The sequence below is a fragment of the Pleurodeles waltl genome, chromosome 8, assembly GCF_031143425.1.
Source record: "Pleurodeles waltl isolate 20211129_DDA chromosome 8, aPleWal1.hap1.20221129, whole genome shotgun sequence".
Taxonomy (NCBI): domain Eukaryota; kingdom Metazoa; phylum Chordata; class Amphibia; order Caudata; family Salamandridae; genus Pleurodeles; species Pleurodeles waltl.
Genome location: NC_090447.1, coordinates 153336637 through 153355698, shown reverse-complemented (window position 1 = coordinate 153355698; position 19062 = coordinate 153336637). Strand labels below are relative to the sequence as shown.

Here is a 19062-nt window from a genome sequence, read left to right as displayed (position 1 = left end):
TCTCTTCTCCCCACCTGTGTTTTTTCCCCCACCCGTGTTCTTCGCCCACCCACCTATTGGCTTTGCCAATGCAGGATTGTCATTAAGTTTAAAAACTAAATTTATTTTACTTTTAACTTGTTCATCATTAGTCATGTATTTATAGATGTTGTAGAATTCTGCTCCTTTCGTGCTTTTTATTTTTGTGATAACATTAGCTATTCTTAGACTCTTGCTTATTAGCAATTCATTTTTGGTCCTTATTCTTGTGTGCTGTATCCTTGACTGACTATTGAATAGTTTCCTGCTTTTATCTACACAAGGTAGTCTAAAAAATTAGCACCACCTTAAATACGTCCCAGACAGGCCCACTGGTACATTTTGTTAGTTTGCAGCAGTGTCCTGACTAATAGTCCGCTCCTTCAGAATCTACTGCTTCAGAAGTACATGTCAAATTTCTAACTCATCTCAGCTAGTGATAAAATAGTATAATGCTGTCTGATTGAAGTCCTTCATTATCAGATGCGCCTATTGCCTCAGAGATGTTTATTAATGGAATTTAAGTTAATTTGGGAGTGTAGTTCGTGTGACTTGACCTAGAATGTATGACTGTTTGTGTTATGTGTCATGTTGCGCACTATAACTCAGGAGAATATCCTGGTTCTGAGTGGGTCTGAGCCTAGTCAAACCTAGGGCCTAGAGGAACTACTCGAAAAGCCAGGCTTTCGGCTTCTTACAGAATTCAAAGAAGTGAGGCGGGGCTATTATTTGTACTGGCATGTCGTTCCAACTTTAGGAACGATGTAAAAGGCTTTATCACCTAATGTAGTTTTCCATATGTGTGGGACGTGTGCAAGTAGGAGTCCAGAAGAACAGAGGTGTCTGGAAGGTTTGTGAAAGCAGATGTGATTGTTTCGGTATGCTGGTCCGGTTTTGTGTAGTACCTTGAAAGAGTGGACAAGGAATCTGAATTGTGCTAGTTTGTGTACAGGGAGCCAGTGGAGCTCCTTCAGGTGTGATGGGATATGAATGTGGCATGGATGGTTCAAAGTGGCTCTGGCTGCTGAGATCTGAATGGTCTGCAGCCTTCTGGTGAGTTTATTTCTTGATCCCGGCATAGGGGGTGTTCTTGTAGTCCAGTTTGCTTGTGACCAGGGCTTGCGTAGATGGATTTCTGGGTGCTGAGTGGAAACTATTTAAAAATCTTCCTCACATCCTCAGGTTATAAGAGCATGAGGCGATGGCATAGGTGGTGCCATGTGGAGTTTGCTGTCTGACTTTCCAAAGTTGTTGGCGGTTTTCAGTCCAGGCTCTGTTGCCCACCAGGTGGAGTCCAGAGTGAAATGTTTTTCCTGAAGATCATGATTTCGGTCTTGTTAATGTTCAGTGTTACACAGTTGGGGGTTGATTTATATATTTGCGGTATGTGTACTTCATTGCAACAGGCACAGAATTTACATACTGCCATCATCATGGTCTGTCTTCCCGATTTAAATGTGGGCGGACCATAGGTTTGCCTATGATGGTGACTACTCTATCACCGCCCTAGCCAAACTTCTCGGATGGCCTGACAGAGTAAGGCCCGTCTGAGAAATCGCTATTTGTCCACCCACCCAACCAGGATGGGCAGAAATATAGCCATTTTTGTGTCCAGGCAAATCCTAGTGGTGACGGACAGTAAAATGCAAATAATGCTACCCCTGTTTTCCGTCATGAGAGATGACTCCAACAGTGAGGGAAGCATTACATTTTCTATTTAAAAAAAATAAAATCCTGTTTTGGGACTTTCTATTTGAAAAAAGAAAAAAAAAAAAAGAAAACTGGTTTGTTCCGGAGTGCTTCCTGCTGACACAGCCTCGCACCAAAGAGCGAAATGCATTGGTAGGAACTGCCGTGCACAACGTTGCCTGCTTGACGGTCATTTATAAATTTGGCGGATGGTCCCTCCACCATAGGAACGTAGCAGTGTATCCCATCCCCCTGGCGGAATGACCGGCTGTCCACCTAATAGTAAATCAGGCCCTCAGGCCAGGTCTTCAGGCAGTGGGCAATTTCAGTCCTGCAGGCATTGAACTTGATCCAGGCGCTGATCCTTGACCTTTAACTGTCCTTCTGTGCTGATTCTTTGGGGCCTTGTTACCAGTGCTTTATTTTCCTATGATTGATTTATCTCTGAGACTATGGTGCTCATTACAAGTCTGGCGGTCCTGGCACCGCCAGACTCTTGGTGCCAGCCTGACCACCACCAAAGCAACAGTCCTGCCTTCACATTTTGAGCCTGGTGGAGCTGCCACGGTCCGACCGCTGACACTGCGGAGCCGGCAGTATTAATCTGCAAGCAGCGCTGCTCTGGGGATTATGACTCCCATCTCCACCATGCAAAGGCTGGCGGTGATGGGGTGCCAGGGGCCCCCTTGGACAGCCCTGTTGTGCTACGCACGACAGGTGCTGTTGCACCTGAAGCACAGCAACATTTCCGCCAGCTCGATTACGAGCCGTCGTCAATGTTGTGGTGAGTATCACTCTGGGCCAGCGGGAAACTCGTAACAGGGACTGCGGGTGGGAAACCGGAGTGGAGGTTTTCAGACCCAAAAAGTTTCGCCAAACTCTTAATAAGGGACTATCGGGCAGATGTAGCAAAATCTGTTTTTGCGACTTGCAAATTGCGAGTTTGAGCGACTCGCAATTTGCAAGTCGCAAAAACGGATGCAGAATGGTGTCTCGGACACCTTCTGCGACTCGCTATGGGGTTGCAAAGACACACCTCATCAATATTCATGAGGTGGGTCGCATTTTGCGACCCCCTGCACTCACAGGGATGGTGGCCTGCTGTAGTCAGCAGACCTCCATGTCTGTGATTGCTTTTTAAATAAAGCATTTTTTTTTATTTTTTATTTTGCAGCCCGTTTTCCTTAAAGGACCACTGCCTGCTCTGAAAAAATATTTTTGTCGACATTCACAAAGGGGAAGAGGTCCACTGGGGACCCCTTCCCTTTTACGAATGAGTTACCACCAGTGTGACACTGGTGGTAACTGCTAGTTGCTTTGCAGAACACCCCTTCCTATTTGCGAGTCGCATTCCCAAATTGCGAGTCGGTACCGACTTGCAATTTGGGAATGAGCATCGCGTGAGGCCGTTTGCATGGTGCAAACTGCGGTTTTTGCAGTTTGCAACATGCAAACGGCTTGCTACATGTGGCCCTATATGTGGACCTGCCTAATGCAGAGCTGGTTAGTGTGTTCTTGTCTGTACCCAACCTGATAATCTGCACCAACAGTAACTATAATTATAATATGTTTCTTAAAATGGTTTTCACAGAGAATATTTTGGCAAGTTTACCATTTACTGTTACTGTTTCAGCAATCCTTATTTTAAAATGTATTCTCATACAGAAATTTCATGATTAACATTTATAGTTTCTTTTTTCTGCTGAAGGAGAAACATTTCCAAAAGTATCTCCTTACTCCTTGCTACAATTTCCCTTATTTATATGTACTTTTTGTTTGAGGTCAAATCGGGCCCTAAAGAAAAACAGTGCACTGAACAGAGACATTGGGTAGGAGGAAGCTGAGCAACAGTTACAAGCAATAGAGATTCAATAAAAATATTCATAAAGCTAAACTGGATTTGCCTCCCCTAGTGGGATGGTGTGGAAAAGGTATAAAGTTATTCATTCGAATGTGTGTAGCTGTTAAGCGTTCTTTTGAAGAAATGTGAGCTGTAATGTGGTCGACATTTGCAGGTGTGGAAGGAGAACAGAATGTCTGTCTTGTAAGGCCATAACTGTAGAAACAATTGCACAACTGTTTAGTGACAATAGGAAAATGAAGTTACTGGGCACTTGGTCTTACATAGATGCTTTTTATGATTCAAATGCCGTTCTTTCTGAGCCATCTGGGTATGGATGGAATGGTAGGATAGGACTACATCTTGTGAAGATATGTTAGGGAAACTTATAGACCACACATACACCCAAGGGGTTCTTGGCTCTGTGACTACCAAGATGGAAAGGAGAGAGGGCTTAGTCTAATCAAAAGCTTGCTTAACCTGCCAGGCCTTCTAAAGATTTTTGATCCTCAGGGAGTTAGGTTCTAGCCTATTTGAGGAAGGGAGAGAGTTCTATAAAATGTGGGCCACGACTAAGAAGCTTCTGCCAGCAGATCTAGTCCTGATTCCTTGGTAAGGTTTTCATCTTGGTTAAGTATGTGTTTCTTTTTTTGTTTTTGTTTAATATGTTTATTGAAACAAAGGCAAAATATATAAAAAATATACAAAAGAGCAAGCAACATCGTTCCAGAAGTATGTTATTGTTACATTCAGATAGCATTAAGAATAAACCATAGTCACAATTGATAGACATCAAAATAAATCCTGGTGGATGGATAATAGTAAGGAGGTTTAAAATGGAAAATGGCATCCAACAGTAAAATTATCCTATAACACTAGCACAACTTTATAGCTATAGATTAAGTTGAGCAAAAACAGAGCAAATAAAGTGGATAATAAAAACAGCATACTATGAAACTAAAGACGGTCTTGGAAGTTAAAGAAGAATAATGAATTGCAGTAGTAGACAAATACCTGTTAAACGGTGACTATAACATATCTTGTTTAATCAGTATATTATAAGAATGCAAGTTATACCACCCAGTCTGTCATGAGACCATAAACAGTGTAAACCACCAAGGAGTAATTTGTCTAATGAGTATGGTTTAGAAATGCCTGTAATAGACCCAGTTCTATCCCACAGCTGTACCCAAAAGTTAGAAAGTTTGGGGCATTGGAAAACATATGAATATTGGAACTGGGGTGATTGCTGCAACACCCACAAGTATCTTGTTTAATAAGTTTGGATTTAAATAGTTGTGCTGAAGTGTGAAACAATGTATTGTATTGACAAAAAGTATCAAGCGTGAGTAATGTCGGCCAAACAAGCTGTAGAATGACTCTTCTCCCATGATCTATCCTATAATATTCAGCCTTTGAAGTATTGCTGCTATATATAGAGTGGTGATGGAGATTGGGGTGATCTGCAAATCATTACCCCAAGTAGGAGAAGTTGGGAGAGAACTACGTTCATCTTGAAGAACAGTTCCTAATTTTTTATATTTTTTTAAGCCATGTAGAAGGTGTGTTATAGAAGGAAGAAATTGACTCAAAAGGAATTAGATTATTATCGGGTATTAATTGAGAAATAGTAAACAGACCCTTATCTAACCAAGTCTGCCACATCAACATGTTCCCATTCCTTTTGATCCATTTGGTAAACCAGATTGGACTATGGGTAAATTGTTTGACTGGTGATCAGATGTAGACTAAATACTGTTTAAATAGAGAACACGAGTGAGATATAACTAATGGTATCCAATACTTGAGAGGATGAGATATGTAAAGAATATGGTTGTAAGAGAAAGGAACTATCAGAGCTGACTCCAAATGAAACCACAATTTAGAAGTGGAGTCAGAGGTGTTTGAAAAGCAGTCTTGTATCTGCTTAATGCCAAACACTTTGTGGTAGAGACAAAACTTAGGAAAGTTCACTCCAGTTGAAGTTTTGGGAAGTTTCAATTTTTCTAAAGATGTGCGAGAGGGTTTCCCATTCCAAAAAGAATAAGATAATAGAATATCTGGACTAACAAAGTATTTCTTGGGAATTTTGACAGGCAGCATAATGAGATATAAGTTTATAATGGAAATTAGCATCATCTTGATGGTGCCTCAGTGACCCCACTAGGACAGGAATAATGGTGATCAACCAAGCGTGAGGCTACTGATCTTGGAAACTATAATGTCCATATTTAGTTTTTGCCATACCAAATCCCCAGACACATAATCTTAGTGGGGTTTCAGGATAAGCCAGTTTCAACAAAAGGAGTTTTAATACATTTATAAGAGACACTAAGGACGTTTTACAAAAATTGCAAAATATAGATTGGCAGTCCGACTACATTTTAGCAACAATAGATGTAGTAAGTCTTTATACTTCAATTAAACATCAAGATGATCTAGAAGCAGTACAAAGTTGTCTTTCCACAAGACCGGCTACTTACACTGAACAGAACAAAATGATAATTGAACTACTTCTGTTTTGTCGTCAAAATAACTTTTTACTTTTTGATGGGCATTACTATCTACAACTTCAAGGGACAGCGATGGGAGCAAAATTTGCTCCACCCTATGCTTGTATTTTTATGGGAGCCGTTGCGAGATTTTGGCTCTGGAATGAGAAGTTTGAAACCTCTACTCAGCACATAATTTTTTGGGGTTGTTACATCAATGACATTTTGCTAATTTGGCAGGGACAAGAATCGGTAATTCAACATTTTTTTTAATCTTTAACACCTAACCAATGGAACATAGATATTACTTATCAATATTCTAGATCAACTATTGAATTTTTGGACTTAACCCTATACATTAAGAATGATCAACTACAGACTCGTCTCCACCGAAATAAGACTGCGGCAACCTCTATTTTACATGCTTCCAGCTGTCATCCACCAAGCATCATATGTAACATCCCGGCAGGAGAATTTCGAAGAGCAAGATTAAACTGCAGTGAACTTTCAGACTATGAAAATGTGTCTACAGAAATTATGCAACGCCTCTCCACTAGAGGTTACGACATTCGTAATTTACACAAGACTAAAAAAAGGTTACGCTAATTCTGACCGCAATATGATGCTCTACAAGCCCAAAACTGATGAAAAGAACCCTGCAATACGCTTTATCAAGGACTGTCATAATGGTCACCATTTGATTCGGAAAATATTTCACAAACATTGGTATCTTCTTCAAAACAATCCTTCAATTAATCAATACCTTTCACCATATCCTCAAATGGGCTTTAGAAGGGCTTCCAACCTTAAAGATCAAATTTGCTCCTCATTCTACCAAAACTTACCTCCAACACAAAGTGCATTACCAAAACCCATTGGCTTCTACTGCTGCACAAAATGTTCCATCTGCAAATTTGGTCTCAAAATCCAAATCTGTTCTGGTTAATGATCAAACTTTCAAGATTACAGACTTCATTAATTGTGAAAGTAATAATATTGTCTACATTTTTTCTGTCCCTGTAAATAAGCATACATAGGAATCACAATCAGAGCATTAAAAATTAGGATTCAGGAACACCTTCGCAATATACAGAAAAATGACACTAAACAACCGCTGGTGGAACACTATTTGGACCATCATCCCAATGACCGCAACTTATCATGTAGGGGACTTAAACAGCTGAAACCCCATCGCAGAGGGGGAAATTTTGAACTCCCAACTACGTCAGCACGAAAGTCGTGTCATAATTCGTTTTGACACCGTACGGAGAGGTCTCAACAAGGATCCGGAATGGCATTACTGGCTTTAACTATCATTGATATTTTTTTCTGATTCTCCCCTTTTTATGCAAAATGTACACTTAAAATAACATTTAAATGTTTCTTTGCACTTTTGACTTGAACTTGTCTCATCGTAATGTTAAGGAATCATTCTCCATTCTAGTCATTTGTTTACTTTTTCTAGCATACTCAGGGTTTTATTTTATTTTTTAATTTAATTTTATTCTATTCTTTCACAATACTGTTCCCCTTTGTTCTTTCTTCTTTCCTCTTTTCTTACCACTGTTTCCAATTTTTCTTCTTTCTCTTTAGCAGTATATTGTATCATATGTTATGTTTTATTCTCCTTACTCTTTTTTCCTCCAAATCATTGTTTTATTACGAGTATGTTCGCTCGTAACCTTTCTGTTGTTACAGGCACACCGCGAACATGCTTAATCTTGCTGATAAATCATTTCGGGGACTTTCGCTCAGCTCACATGAATATATTATCTAGAAGTAAAACGGGCAGTCAACACCATTGAAATATGGCGACTCTCTTCCCCTTCAATATAACGATCACCGACCTATAACATCGAAAACGGACTAGACTTGTCCAGGTTAGGCTCCCATGTAAATGCATACGCGCGGGGGAACAATGTTCCAAGATGGCGCTTAAATAAGAAGCGCACTCGGCGTTTCTCTGCCGTTTGAAATTAGAAATGATTTCTGCATGGTATTTGGGTAAGCGTTCTACTACTCTGACCAATATAACTTTCCTTTGGACAATAGTCTGCCCGCAATTTAAGTAATAAGAAGTAATGAATATTTTACCGGGAAGTCTCACTCGTAATTTTACGGACTTGGACTTTTTTCAGTCAGAGCTTTTCAAGCTCTTCCCAGAAACTTGCTTGTAATCTCTGTACCACCTTTGTTTCATCATATCTAAAATGTCGAGCATTAGGATTATTTACTATTTGTTTGTTAAATGCCCCTTTCTTTTGGGTAAAAGGATAACTACATTTCAATAACCTCTTATTATACAATTCTACAGGACGTGTCTAAAATGATGGGCATTATCTCGACCCATTTCTCTCATTTACTCTATGACCTATTTATACTACTTTTTTACATTGTTAACCAGGATTCTGTACAAATGTAATTTTTAATCTCGAAGTTTGGGGAGAATCTTTTCTCAAGTTATTTTTCTTAAGCTATTTTTTTCTCAAGCTTTCCTAATTAGTCAAATGTTTTCTACTCTAACTTAGACCAATAATTATGATGAAGTGATGTATGACCATGAATACTACATTGGTATGAATCTATGCTTTTTTTCTTGGTAGTCTTTGATATACTCACTTATATTAAATCTTGGGTATAACTCACTCAATATAGTAACTACTGAATCTTTTTAGTACTTGTAATCTGCTAACAATCACTTGAACTCGAGAACTGCATTCCTTTCATGGGTGTTCTTATTGAACAATCGCTTTAACAAAAGGACTTAATAGTCACAATCACTTTGGACTGGTTTGGCTTTATTATACTCTTCCTTTCTTCAGAAATAACCACAATTTTCTATTCTATACATCGGTGTAATAGGCCCCTTTATACCTCCTTTTTCCATCACCATAAATTCTTCTTCTTTAAATTTTCCCCTTCTTCTGCTTTCTTTTCCCTTGATTTAGAGCACACAGGAATTTTGGAATGGTCACAGACTTGCATGATATTTTGCATGCTGAAATTCAAATTATCTGAATAAACTAGAGTTCATGGGTCTATTAGTGACCTCACTGTACCTACTTTGAATTCATTTTCAGCCTTGAAAAAGCCCCAGGTAGAATTACCGTAAGGGGCGAAACACGTGTCGGCTGATACAATTTGCTCTATTCTCTTGGATTTAATTGGATTTACCTTACTACAATTTTGTCACTTGGCTTACTTACTGTACTTTATGAAGTTCGAATTAAAGACGATTTTGACTCAGTTGGTGAAAGTGGGTTCTCATCTCTTTACTTGTGTTGAGTTTTAATACAAAACATATTTAGGGGTGCATAACTTCAGACTTTTCAACATTGAGCTTATATCCTGTCCCCTCACAGTATGTTGGTAATATAGCAAAAAATGTGGATGAGAGGAATTCTGGCTTGGAAATATAGAAAAGAATGTCACCAGCATAAGCAGTAAATTTAATGTGAGTGTGCTTAATTTGAAATACAAAATTAGTATGTGAATGTTTCAGTTGATAGGAAGGGCGCCAGTGCTAGATTAAATGACAGCAGAGATAAAGGATATCCTTGGCTAGTACCTCTTTAAAGAGGGAAATATGAAGACTATATGGCATTCACCATGACTATGGAACAAGGCGATGAATGTAGTAACAAAATTAATTGTAGAAATCTAGGACAAAATCCGTGCCAATGTAAGGAATGCATAAGAAACCTCCAGTTAACTCTATCAAACCTTTTTCTGCATCAAGAATGATTGCAGCAAGGGAATATTTAAGTTCAGAGGCTTTGCTAAGAATGTTCAGGAATATACATAATTTATCCAACATATTCCTGTTTTCACAAAACCAGATTGTTCTGTTTCATCTGAGATCGGCAGCAAGTTGTTTACTCTAAATGATAACGTCTTGGAAAAAAGTTTGCAGTCTGTGTTTATAAATGAGATAAGACTATTATTCTTACATTGGGATAAGTCACAATCTTTTTTGCTGGAATGAGACAAATCATGGTTTCAGTTAAGACGAAGAAAATAATTAATTTAAATAACTTGGGGAATAGTAATTTTGAAAACTGAAGGTAAAATTCTAACGTGAAACTGTCTGTACCAGGTGCTTTTCCAGTTGGAAGACATTTGACTACTGAGAACTTGTAGTGAGTTCTTTAGAGAGGACATAGCTAGGAGCGTGGGGTTTCAGTTTTTAAGGTCAGCAAAGTAGGATTTAATTAGATCTTCTATAGGGATGAGACTTAGGAGTGTAAAGTGTTTGGCAGTAGTCTGCAAAGCACGATACTGTGTCAGTATCAGAAAACAAATGAGAGCCTAATTTGTTAGTGACCGATTTGACAAAGTATTTTCCTTTTCTACATTTTAAATAATTTGCTAACAAAGTACCAGCTTTGTTCTTACCTCCATTATATTGGGAATAAATCTTAAGGAGCGTACCACAAGCCTTTTTTGTAGTGCATTTGTTGAATTGAATCTTGGCTGTGACAAGATCTGCTTCTTGACTGTTTATTATTAGTTAAAACTGAGTTGGATTATTTTTCCATAGCCTTATTTTTGAAGGAGATGCAATTATTAATAAAACCTCTAGAAGCAGCTTTGGATCCATCCCAAACAAAACTTTAAGAAGTGTCCTCTAAATCATTCTGTTTAAAATAAACAAAAATCACAAAGGTTTCATATGAAGTGAGGAAGCAATTGTCAAGAAGGTACCGTATTATTGAATCTCCAGCTAAATTTGGGTGTACAATCCCAATGGATGTCAAGATCATTGAAACAGGGGCATGATCTGAGATCTATATGGAACCAATCACTGAGTTAGTCAAGTGCTGAGCCAGATTTTTACTTAAAAAGATATAAGCAGTTCTGGTTTGAGAGTCATGTGTGGAAAGATTAAAAGAAATATTCCTTGAGAGCAGGATTAGTTAATCTCCAGGACGTGTTGTATTACTGTGTGTGTGAATAATTTGTGAGCCTTTTGTGGGATAAACTGTGCAGTGGAATGCTGATTTAGAAAAGAGTCAAAAACCTGCTTACAATCACCACCTAATACAATGTTCTCAGTGGAGTACTGTGTAATCTTGTGAGAAATCATCTTCCAAAAGTTTGGGTCTGGATGAGTGAAGCCATAGACATAGTCAGCATTGTAAAAAGTGTCATCTGTTTTAAGTTAGACCCAAACCAATCTACTCTTATCATTCTCTTGGCTAATAAGTGATATATCAAGGTATTTATGGCAAAGTATGGCCACTCCATTCTTATGAAGATCAGAAAGGGGAAAAATAGAGCTCTCCAACTTATTGTTTCTTGAGTGTGACAATGTCAACTTTAGTAATGTGTGTTTCTTGAAGTAAGGACAGCTGACATTTCAAGTGTGACAGGTGGGTTAGAACTGCCATACAATAATACCAGAAGATAACCTACAATGTACAAATAGACAATTGGAGAACACCTGTAGTAAACAATACAGAAAAAACTAGTAACACAGAAGCACACACCATAAATGGAAATAACTAAATCCTGGACGTATCACAAATGACAGGAAAATGGGTCGGTGGCATTAAGACAAGAAAGAATAATATTAGGGCAGGGAGGAATAAGACTAATGGAGGAGTCAACAGAACACTCTGTATCTGAAGCAACAGTAGGGAAAGAGACAATGTAATTAAATGAAAAAGTAATCAAAATTGATACCTAGCAAGGAGAATCATAAGCTCATGCATGAAAACGGAAAATGTGACAAAAGAAGTTAGTGCTGTTTTGCCATGGGACCAGATCCCCATATCCTCACGGAGATGCAGTTGGATGAAATTTTGCAATTTGGTTGAATCTTAAAAGGTGTAGGAACTTTTTTTTGTAAGTGATTTTTGAAGAAACATGGGTTAACCAAGACATATATAATATTCATGGACTTTAACAGGGGACACAGTTCAAGGAAACTTTTCCTCCTAGCTGCTGTTTCATTGGAGTAATCATGCGAAAAAATATCTTGTTTCAGGACCACTGTAAAGTCCTAAGTTGGACCAAGAGGATTTCTTCAATAAAGCTCCTGAGCCAGAGGGCATAGCTTTCCCCCTTTAATCGCCAGCATCTTCCATGATTCCACAAGGGTTGACATATAATTAGGTGCAAGGTCTCTAGCATTAGTTTATTCTTAATAGTAAATTTATTGGCAAAAGAGAGAGCTTGAGCAACTTTCTTCTTTTTCGAAGATCTGCCCATACATTAACATGGAACTGTAATTCAGTTTCAGAATGATGAGTGATAGGTAGGTCAGCAGAGGGGAAAAGTGATGGAGGAGAGCAAGATTGTTCATGCATCACCATGCAAGATTCAATTCCATAAATGTTTTTCCAAATGTATTTATTCCGGCGTGGTACTAAACAATTGATAATCTGTGTAATTATGGCTTCACCTTAATGGGAAATAAGGATGATATAGTAGGTTGCAAGCTGGTTAGAATTTAACGCAAGGCCTATTTGGAACACATAGATAAGTAACCATGCATAACTGAGTTGTGTGTTAACCAGCGAAAAGAAGAATTTCGTCATGGCATTCATGACACTGCTTGAAATTCTACTCCGGAAGAATGCCAGGCCTAACATGGCAGCTTGTCTTAACATGCATAATTCAATATTGGAATAAAATGAATAAATAAAGCAAACACAGCAATATATTTAATGGCAGAGAGTCTGAAAAAGTGGCACCTATCTTTCAAAGACACATTTCAATGAAGAAAAGAGCAAACTGTGCAGGGTAAAGCCGCACTCTTGAAAGGCTGCCAGTGCCACTCTGGAGCCTCAGAGGCAGGCGACCATCTTGCACGGGATCCGGCCACGCCCCTAAGGATGTGTTTTTTTTAAGCAGGCTTATGCAAACCCCCATTCCTTAAGAATGAGTAATGTTAGTTGTGGATTGCTGCCATTCATAATTTAGAGATATTACAGTGATCATTGGTGATTATTTAGTAATCAGTGCCATAGATCCAGCATATGGACTCCTAAAGGAAAATAATATTTTGAATCGCTTGCATACATAATTTAACAAGAAAATATTTCGTATTTGTGGTTTCTCAGTGGCAACCTTTTGTTTTCCATTTGTTTTCTCTCTGGATTGGTCACTGCTAACTCAGTAAACTGAAGTGAATTCGTCCTATCTGTCCTACCTTTTTTGGTTTCCCTCCTTTACTGCAAAAATTGGGTTACACTCTCCAGTGGACTGTTCTTTTAACTTCTCCCTAGGGAATTGATCAGAAAGACCTAAGTTGTTTTTTATGTCTCTCCGACACGGGCACATACGCAGTGCTGCAAGACTTATTGTTTACAATACAGTGGGCTTACAACCTGCCCAGAGCATACCATTAGTTGTTTTAGTTGCCACTCTCATTTGCAGTCTTTCAGTTGCTTATCTCCCACAGGCTTCCCTTTCTTTTTTCCGTTAGCTCCTCCCTGGAGCATGAGCCAAGTACGCGTCCTTCCTCATCTTTGTTCTTCCTCTTCTTTTTACAGCACACTATTTTTATAAGCATAGCAATATTTTTCCTGGACGTACAATATGCTTTCCTACTTTTAACACACGCATATGGCCTCTTATTTATGTTACTTTCACCCTGGCTGCCACCTCTTTTGATGCTTTAGTTACTTACACCCACAACTGTAGTACTCTACACCACAGCCTTAGTTACTTACACCCACAACTGAAGTACTGTACCCCACACCACTGCAGTACTGTAAACCCACACCACTGTATGCTACTCCACTCTATACCAGTCCAATCAACTCCGCACAGCTCTACGCTACTCCACTCTGTGCAACACCATGCTACACTACAACACTCTACTCCATGCCACTCTGCACCACCCTACACCACTCTTTTCGATACCTCTTTACAGCTCTATTTTAAGCCTCTCTACTATACTCTAACCCACTCTGCTGCACTCGCCTTACACCATTCCATGCCACTCTACTGTATGCCACTCCATTACAGTATTTCGCAGTACTCCAGTCTGCGTCACTCTACGCCATGCTGCTCCACTTTATGCCACTCCAATCTGTGTCACTCCAGTCTATGCCACTCTGTGCTGCTCTACTCTGCGCCATTGTACACCACTCTACTTTACCCCACTTTAAGTTACTCCACTCTACACCACTCCATTGCAATCTGCTTCACTTCTCTACATCACCACACTCTATGCCACACCATTAGCTTTTAGCCATGCTAAACAGCAGCCACACTCCTGTACAACATAGGTAAAATACACATTAGCAAAACAATAGTTCTCACAAGGCCAGATCTGTTGGCTTCACCAGTGCTTGTTTTTACCATTAGTTGCTTCTTGGAATTCACTATATGCAGACTACACAGTCCTCCCCTGGTTTTTACTTTCTAGTAATTTAAGTTTGTGAATTCCTGACGGGCACAAAACATGTAAATTTGGTCATAAATGTAATTTTACAACCAAATGTTCCTTTGAGAATAGAGCCTATTGGGTGCTGTGAATGCACTTTTCTGATATTTGTTTTTCTGCTTCTAAGTATGGGTTTTATATAGTAATTATGAATGTTTTGCCTATTTTTGTAATATTATGCTTTCTAAATGCAATAACAGTGATCTGTTCTAGTGAAATAATCGTTGGAAACTTTAAAAAAAAAAACTGTGCTCAGTGACACAATAATCAGAATGTTCATTGGACTTCCCTATTTTAATAATGATGTTCAAAATAACCACATTCCTGTGCACGGTCCAGTCTTACCGCAGCTAGGCAGTCCTGTACTTTGCATGTGTTTGTCAGCTCACGCCTGGCATCCACAATGTCCTTTTTAACCCCATATTGGGCTTAAGAGAGTCTTCTCTCCTTCAACTTCCCCTGTCTGTTGGAGGCCCTTCTCATCTGATGTCATATCTCCGGAAGGGTCATTAGTAAAGATATTTTTGACTGCACTTCTCTCGTTACCTCGCTATAGGAGCCACAAAGTTGTTTCTCTCTTTGGCTAGCAAGCCCTAGCTCTTTGCATTTGTGGAATATCACTATTTTGTGTGCCGAGAATGGCCCATTTTTGTTGGGTCTTTTATTATTGAATCTACAGAGGTAATGTGAAATAATTTTCCTTCATTATGTTTGTAACTAGGTTAATTTAGGAATCTGAAAAAGGGCTTGCAAACATTACTGTGCACAGGTTTGCACAATATTGAAGACTGCTCCTACGTCTTCACTGTGAAAGTTTGATTAGCTGGGTATTTTTAGTGCTGACGCTTGCTATAAAGACCTCTTCATGCAAAAAATGAATGCATACTTTTATGATGAGATATATGTATCCATATCTTTGCAGGGCTGATGGGGTGATGAGGACCATGAGCACAGAAAAACTTTTAAAAACGGTACCCATCATCCAAAATCAAATGGATGCACTTCTTGATTTTAATGTAAGTATGACTACTTCAAGCATGAGCTATGCTTTTTTGCATGATCCTGTGTTTGCTTGAATTGCTTTATTTCATTTTATTTATTTGTTTCGGACAACTACCTATAAATTCGATTAATTAATAAATAATTTAAAGCAGTACACGTTATCACAATTGACAAAGATTTTCAAGGGTGAGCTGACAATCAGTCTCCTTCATGAGGTCTTGCTATCCCAAAAGGCACTTCTTCACGTGGTGGTGTGTCACACTGTCATGATCAAAGTATTGACGAGCCACCTATCAGCTACATCTATTTCTGCATGTTATCTAGCCTTATGGATTTGATACTCTTTACTCAACATCTGCTTATCCAGAGGCAGTCCATATTGTAGATGTGATATTTTGTCGGTCGATGATTTAACCTCATTACTGTAATGTAACACCCATTATACTTCACTTCACAGCTCCCTATCGAACCATTATTAAATGCTTTTGTCATACAGCACCAAATGTGCACATTCATTCTAACGGATCCTTCACTTACATTAATTATAGTTGCTGATCCTCAGGCAGGCTGAAAGTAATGAAGAGAACCATCCAGTAGTGAAGATTACATCCAGGAGTGTCTCAGGTTCTGTGTGTTGATATCTCTCTTTAGATGTAGAAGTGACGAAAACCAAAAGCATTTCAGATCTTACAGATGATGTTGATAAAGAGTGACATTTCTTGATAGTTGAGTGTTTAGGACTTTTTCTTCCGATATGTCTACCAAAAAGGCATCTAGAGTACTTGTTCTTGCAGAGAATATGTCTTGTAATAATGTGCTCAGGCCACATGCCCAGTGTGCAGTGATTCAAGTAAATAACAGTATACATTTAGTAATATTTCTGCTGACCTTGCCAAGAAAAACACCTATAAAAACAGCTTAATGGTAAAAACTCTAAATGTACCAGGGTGTACCTCGTCCTGGCTTCTGGACACTCAATCTCGCAACAAGGCATTCTGAGTTTTCCAGTGACAGGTAGTGGATTGCCAGGCTAGCCCTGGTAGCAATATCCTTTACTCCTGACATTTGTTGATTACAAGCTTGTCAATACCGGGTGTTATTTCCTGGGTATCCACATACAGTCTTTATTTGTCATTGTTGCATTGGCAAATTAATTGGGGGACTTGAAGTAAAAATATTACTAGAGGGTCACAATCTGATATTCTTCGGTCCTTGCTTCCAGTGGTGTGGCAGCGTTAAATGCATGCTAGAGCGGATGTTTTTAAGCTTTTTCTTAAAAGGTTGTAATTCGGTTTACCCCGAGGCTTAGATTCAGTAAGTTTCATAGTTAGGCCCCAGGACTACTACAAATCTCCCTCCAGTTGTGTTCCAGCTAAAGGCTCTTTTGTTGTATTGGATTAAAGATTCCTTTTGGAACGTCTGGGTTGCTAGTGCCAATAGGTATCTTGGGCGTTTGCCCGAATCAGCTTTGTGCGTGGTAGAAAGAATTCTGAACTTGAATCTCGCTTCTAAAGGATGCCAACAGAGTGCTTTTAAGACTGGCTTCATGCTATTGCACCACCACAGATTGACATGCATTCTTGCTGCTTTATTATGCAACCTCGAATGTCTATTGATCAGTTTCTTTAGGGAGTTGGTATAAATTATTACTCATAGCATGTGTTGGCCGTAGATATATATGCTTAGCATATTCCTGCTATCTATTGTTGGGCTCGTACGTTTGCAAGTCTTTCGTGTCTTGAGATATGGCAACTTCTCTGCAGTCTGTGTAGCGCATGGTCACTGGCTCCTTTGTTAGATTGTTTTTTTCCGCCATCAGGTTTGGATGTCTATCTCGAAGCTCCAGAACAACTTTCGACACCTTCCAAGAGGCCTTTTCAGCACCCTGATTTGTAACCCTTCGACGGATGACACTCTGAAGACAACCAATGACTAGTATTCTCCACATATTTCATTCCGCCCACCCAGACTCTGGTCTGGTCTGGTTTGACTTCGCATTCCAACTTCCCAGCCATCTTCTTCCACTTGATCCACATGAACAGATGAAAAAGACTCCCTTCAGTTTCTGTTCCAAGTGCCACGCTAAAAATTCCAGGCAGGATCAGCACTAGGTCTGCAATCTATGCCTATCTCCAGAACACAAGACGTTGTGTGACGCTTGTCTGGGAGAGAGCGCCACTGGGCCCATACCACCATGCAAGCACTCTGAGTCAAATATAAGCGTGATACCTCCGGGGACCAACCACTCGACTTCCAAACCGTAGAGGACATCGAGGGGGAAGCAGAAGCCCAGGGCATGTTTATGGACATCCTCATCCTACCTACCAACAGTGGGTAAAGGTCCAACTCAGAGTATGAGCCTACAATGTCCAAATGGCACGTGAATACACCAGCAAAAGCCTTCCACGCCCACACAAAAACATACCCAATGGCTCACGGAACCCCACTGCCCTCGGGCCATGGAGGTGTCCAGCATAAGTGAAAGGAGCAGACACAAATCCCTCCGCCTACACAAGCGCTGACAAACCAAAGGCACCAACCGTCTGTTGAAGCCAGCATCTGTGCCAGCATCAAAAACCTACAGGGCCCTCGAAGCTTAAAGCTACACCTTTACTTTATTAGATTTGATATTTGCCTTTGGTTTTCTGGATTCAAAATGGGCAAGTCCATTCAGTGTGGATGGAATGTTGACAGAGAGCTTCTGCAGGAAAGCTTTGATATCACAATCGTTTAGGAATATTGTCTTAGATGAGTTTTAGGTTGCTTCAAATACCACAGCATTACTATTCAATATTGCTGGTTTGTCAGGTACATCCAAATGCATAAGCCATTGTCTTCAGTTCATCGCTGACCTTGATTTCCTCCATTGGCTTCCAAGACAATGGCTGCTGCATTTATGCCCAGGTAGCACACTATGGGTGGGTGATCCCCTCGGGTGAGGAGAGTGTTGTGATGATGGATGAGCAGGGGTGCTGCAGGTGTTGGCAGCAGAGGAAGAATCGGTGGTGGAGGAGATGGTAGAGGAAGAAGTGGGAGATGAGGCAATGGTATGCAGCTAGTACCCTTGTATTTGTTTTGTTTTTTCGTGAGGTCTTTTGTGGCTCAGGCCCCATGATCTCTTCCTCAAATGTTTTCTTGCTCTTAAGGAGTGTGTCTGTTGGTGCTGTAAGTGGTTTTGTAACTACTCTTTCAGCCAGATTAAAGAATGCCTTGCCATGATATTAGAGTATAGGCAATTCATATGTTATTAGTTTCTGTTGGGTATGAAGACCAGCTGTATGGATTGGGCTAAGCACTACCTGGTCAAAACTAAATTCGTGCATATTTTCAAGGAAGTCAGAGTCTAGTTTTGATTATGGTCTGCAAGACCCACGAATGGAGCCACCAAAAATTAGTATTTTCTAGAGGTAGATTATCAATTTGAGAAATTAATTTGAGAACAATAGAAAAGAAGTGTTGATAAGCACTCGAATGTTTGATTTCTGTACCAAAGCTAGATATAGGGCACAAGTAGTCTGGGAGAACACAATTTAAGGAGTAGAACCAGTTGTATTTCAGAAGATTCTGAGGTCCTTAGCAGATGTGTATGTCCTGAGCCTCAGCAATAGAGGGGAAGCGGCCAC

At 39.6% G+C, this 19062-nt stretch overlaps 1 protein-coding gene across 6 annotated transcripts in view; it reads left to right on the top strand.

Moving 5' to 3' along the window:
* PICALM (phosphatidylinositol binding clathrin assembly protein) overlaps positions 1-19062 on the top strand; it is a 449858-nt gene that overhangs the window by 194403 nt on the left and 236393 nt on the right. For all 6 annotated transcript variants that reach the window (XM_069203983.1, XM_069203980.1, XM_069203982.1 and 3 more), the window contains exon 5: positions 15360-15453. In XM_069203983.1, coding sequence (XP_069060084.1) covers positions 15360-15453 — 94 coding nt within the window. The remainder of the gene's footprint in view (positions 1-15359; positions 15454-19062) is intronic.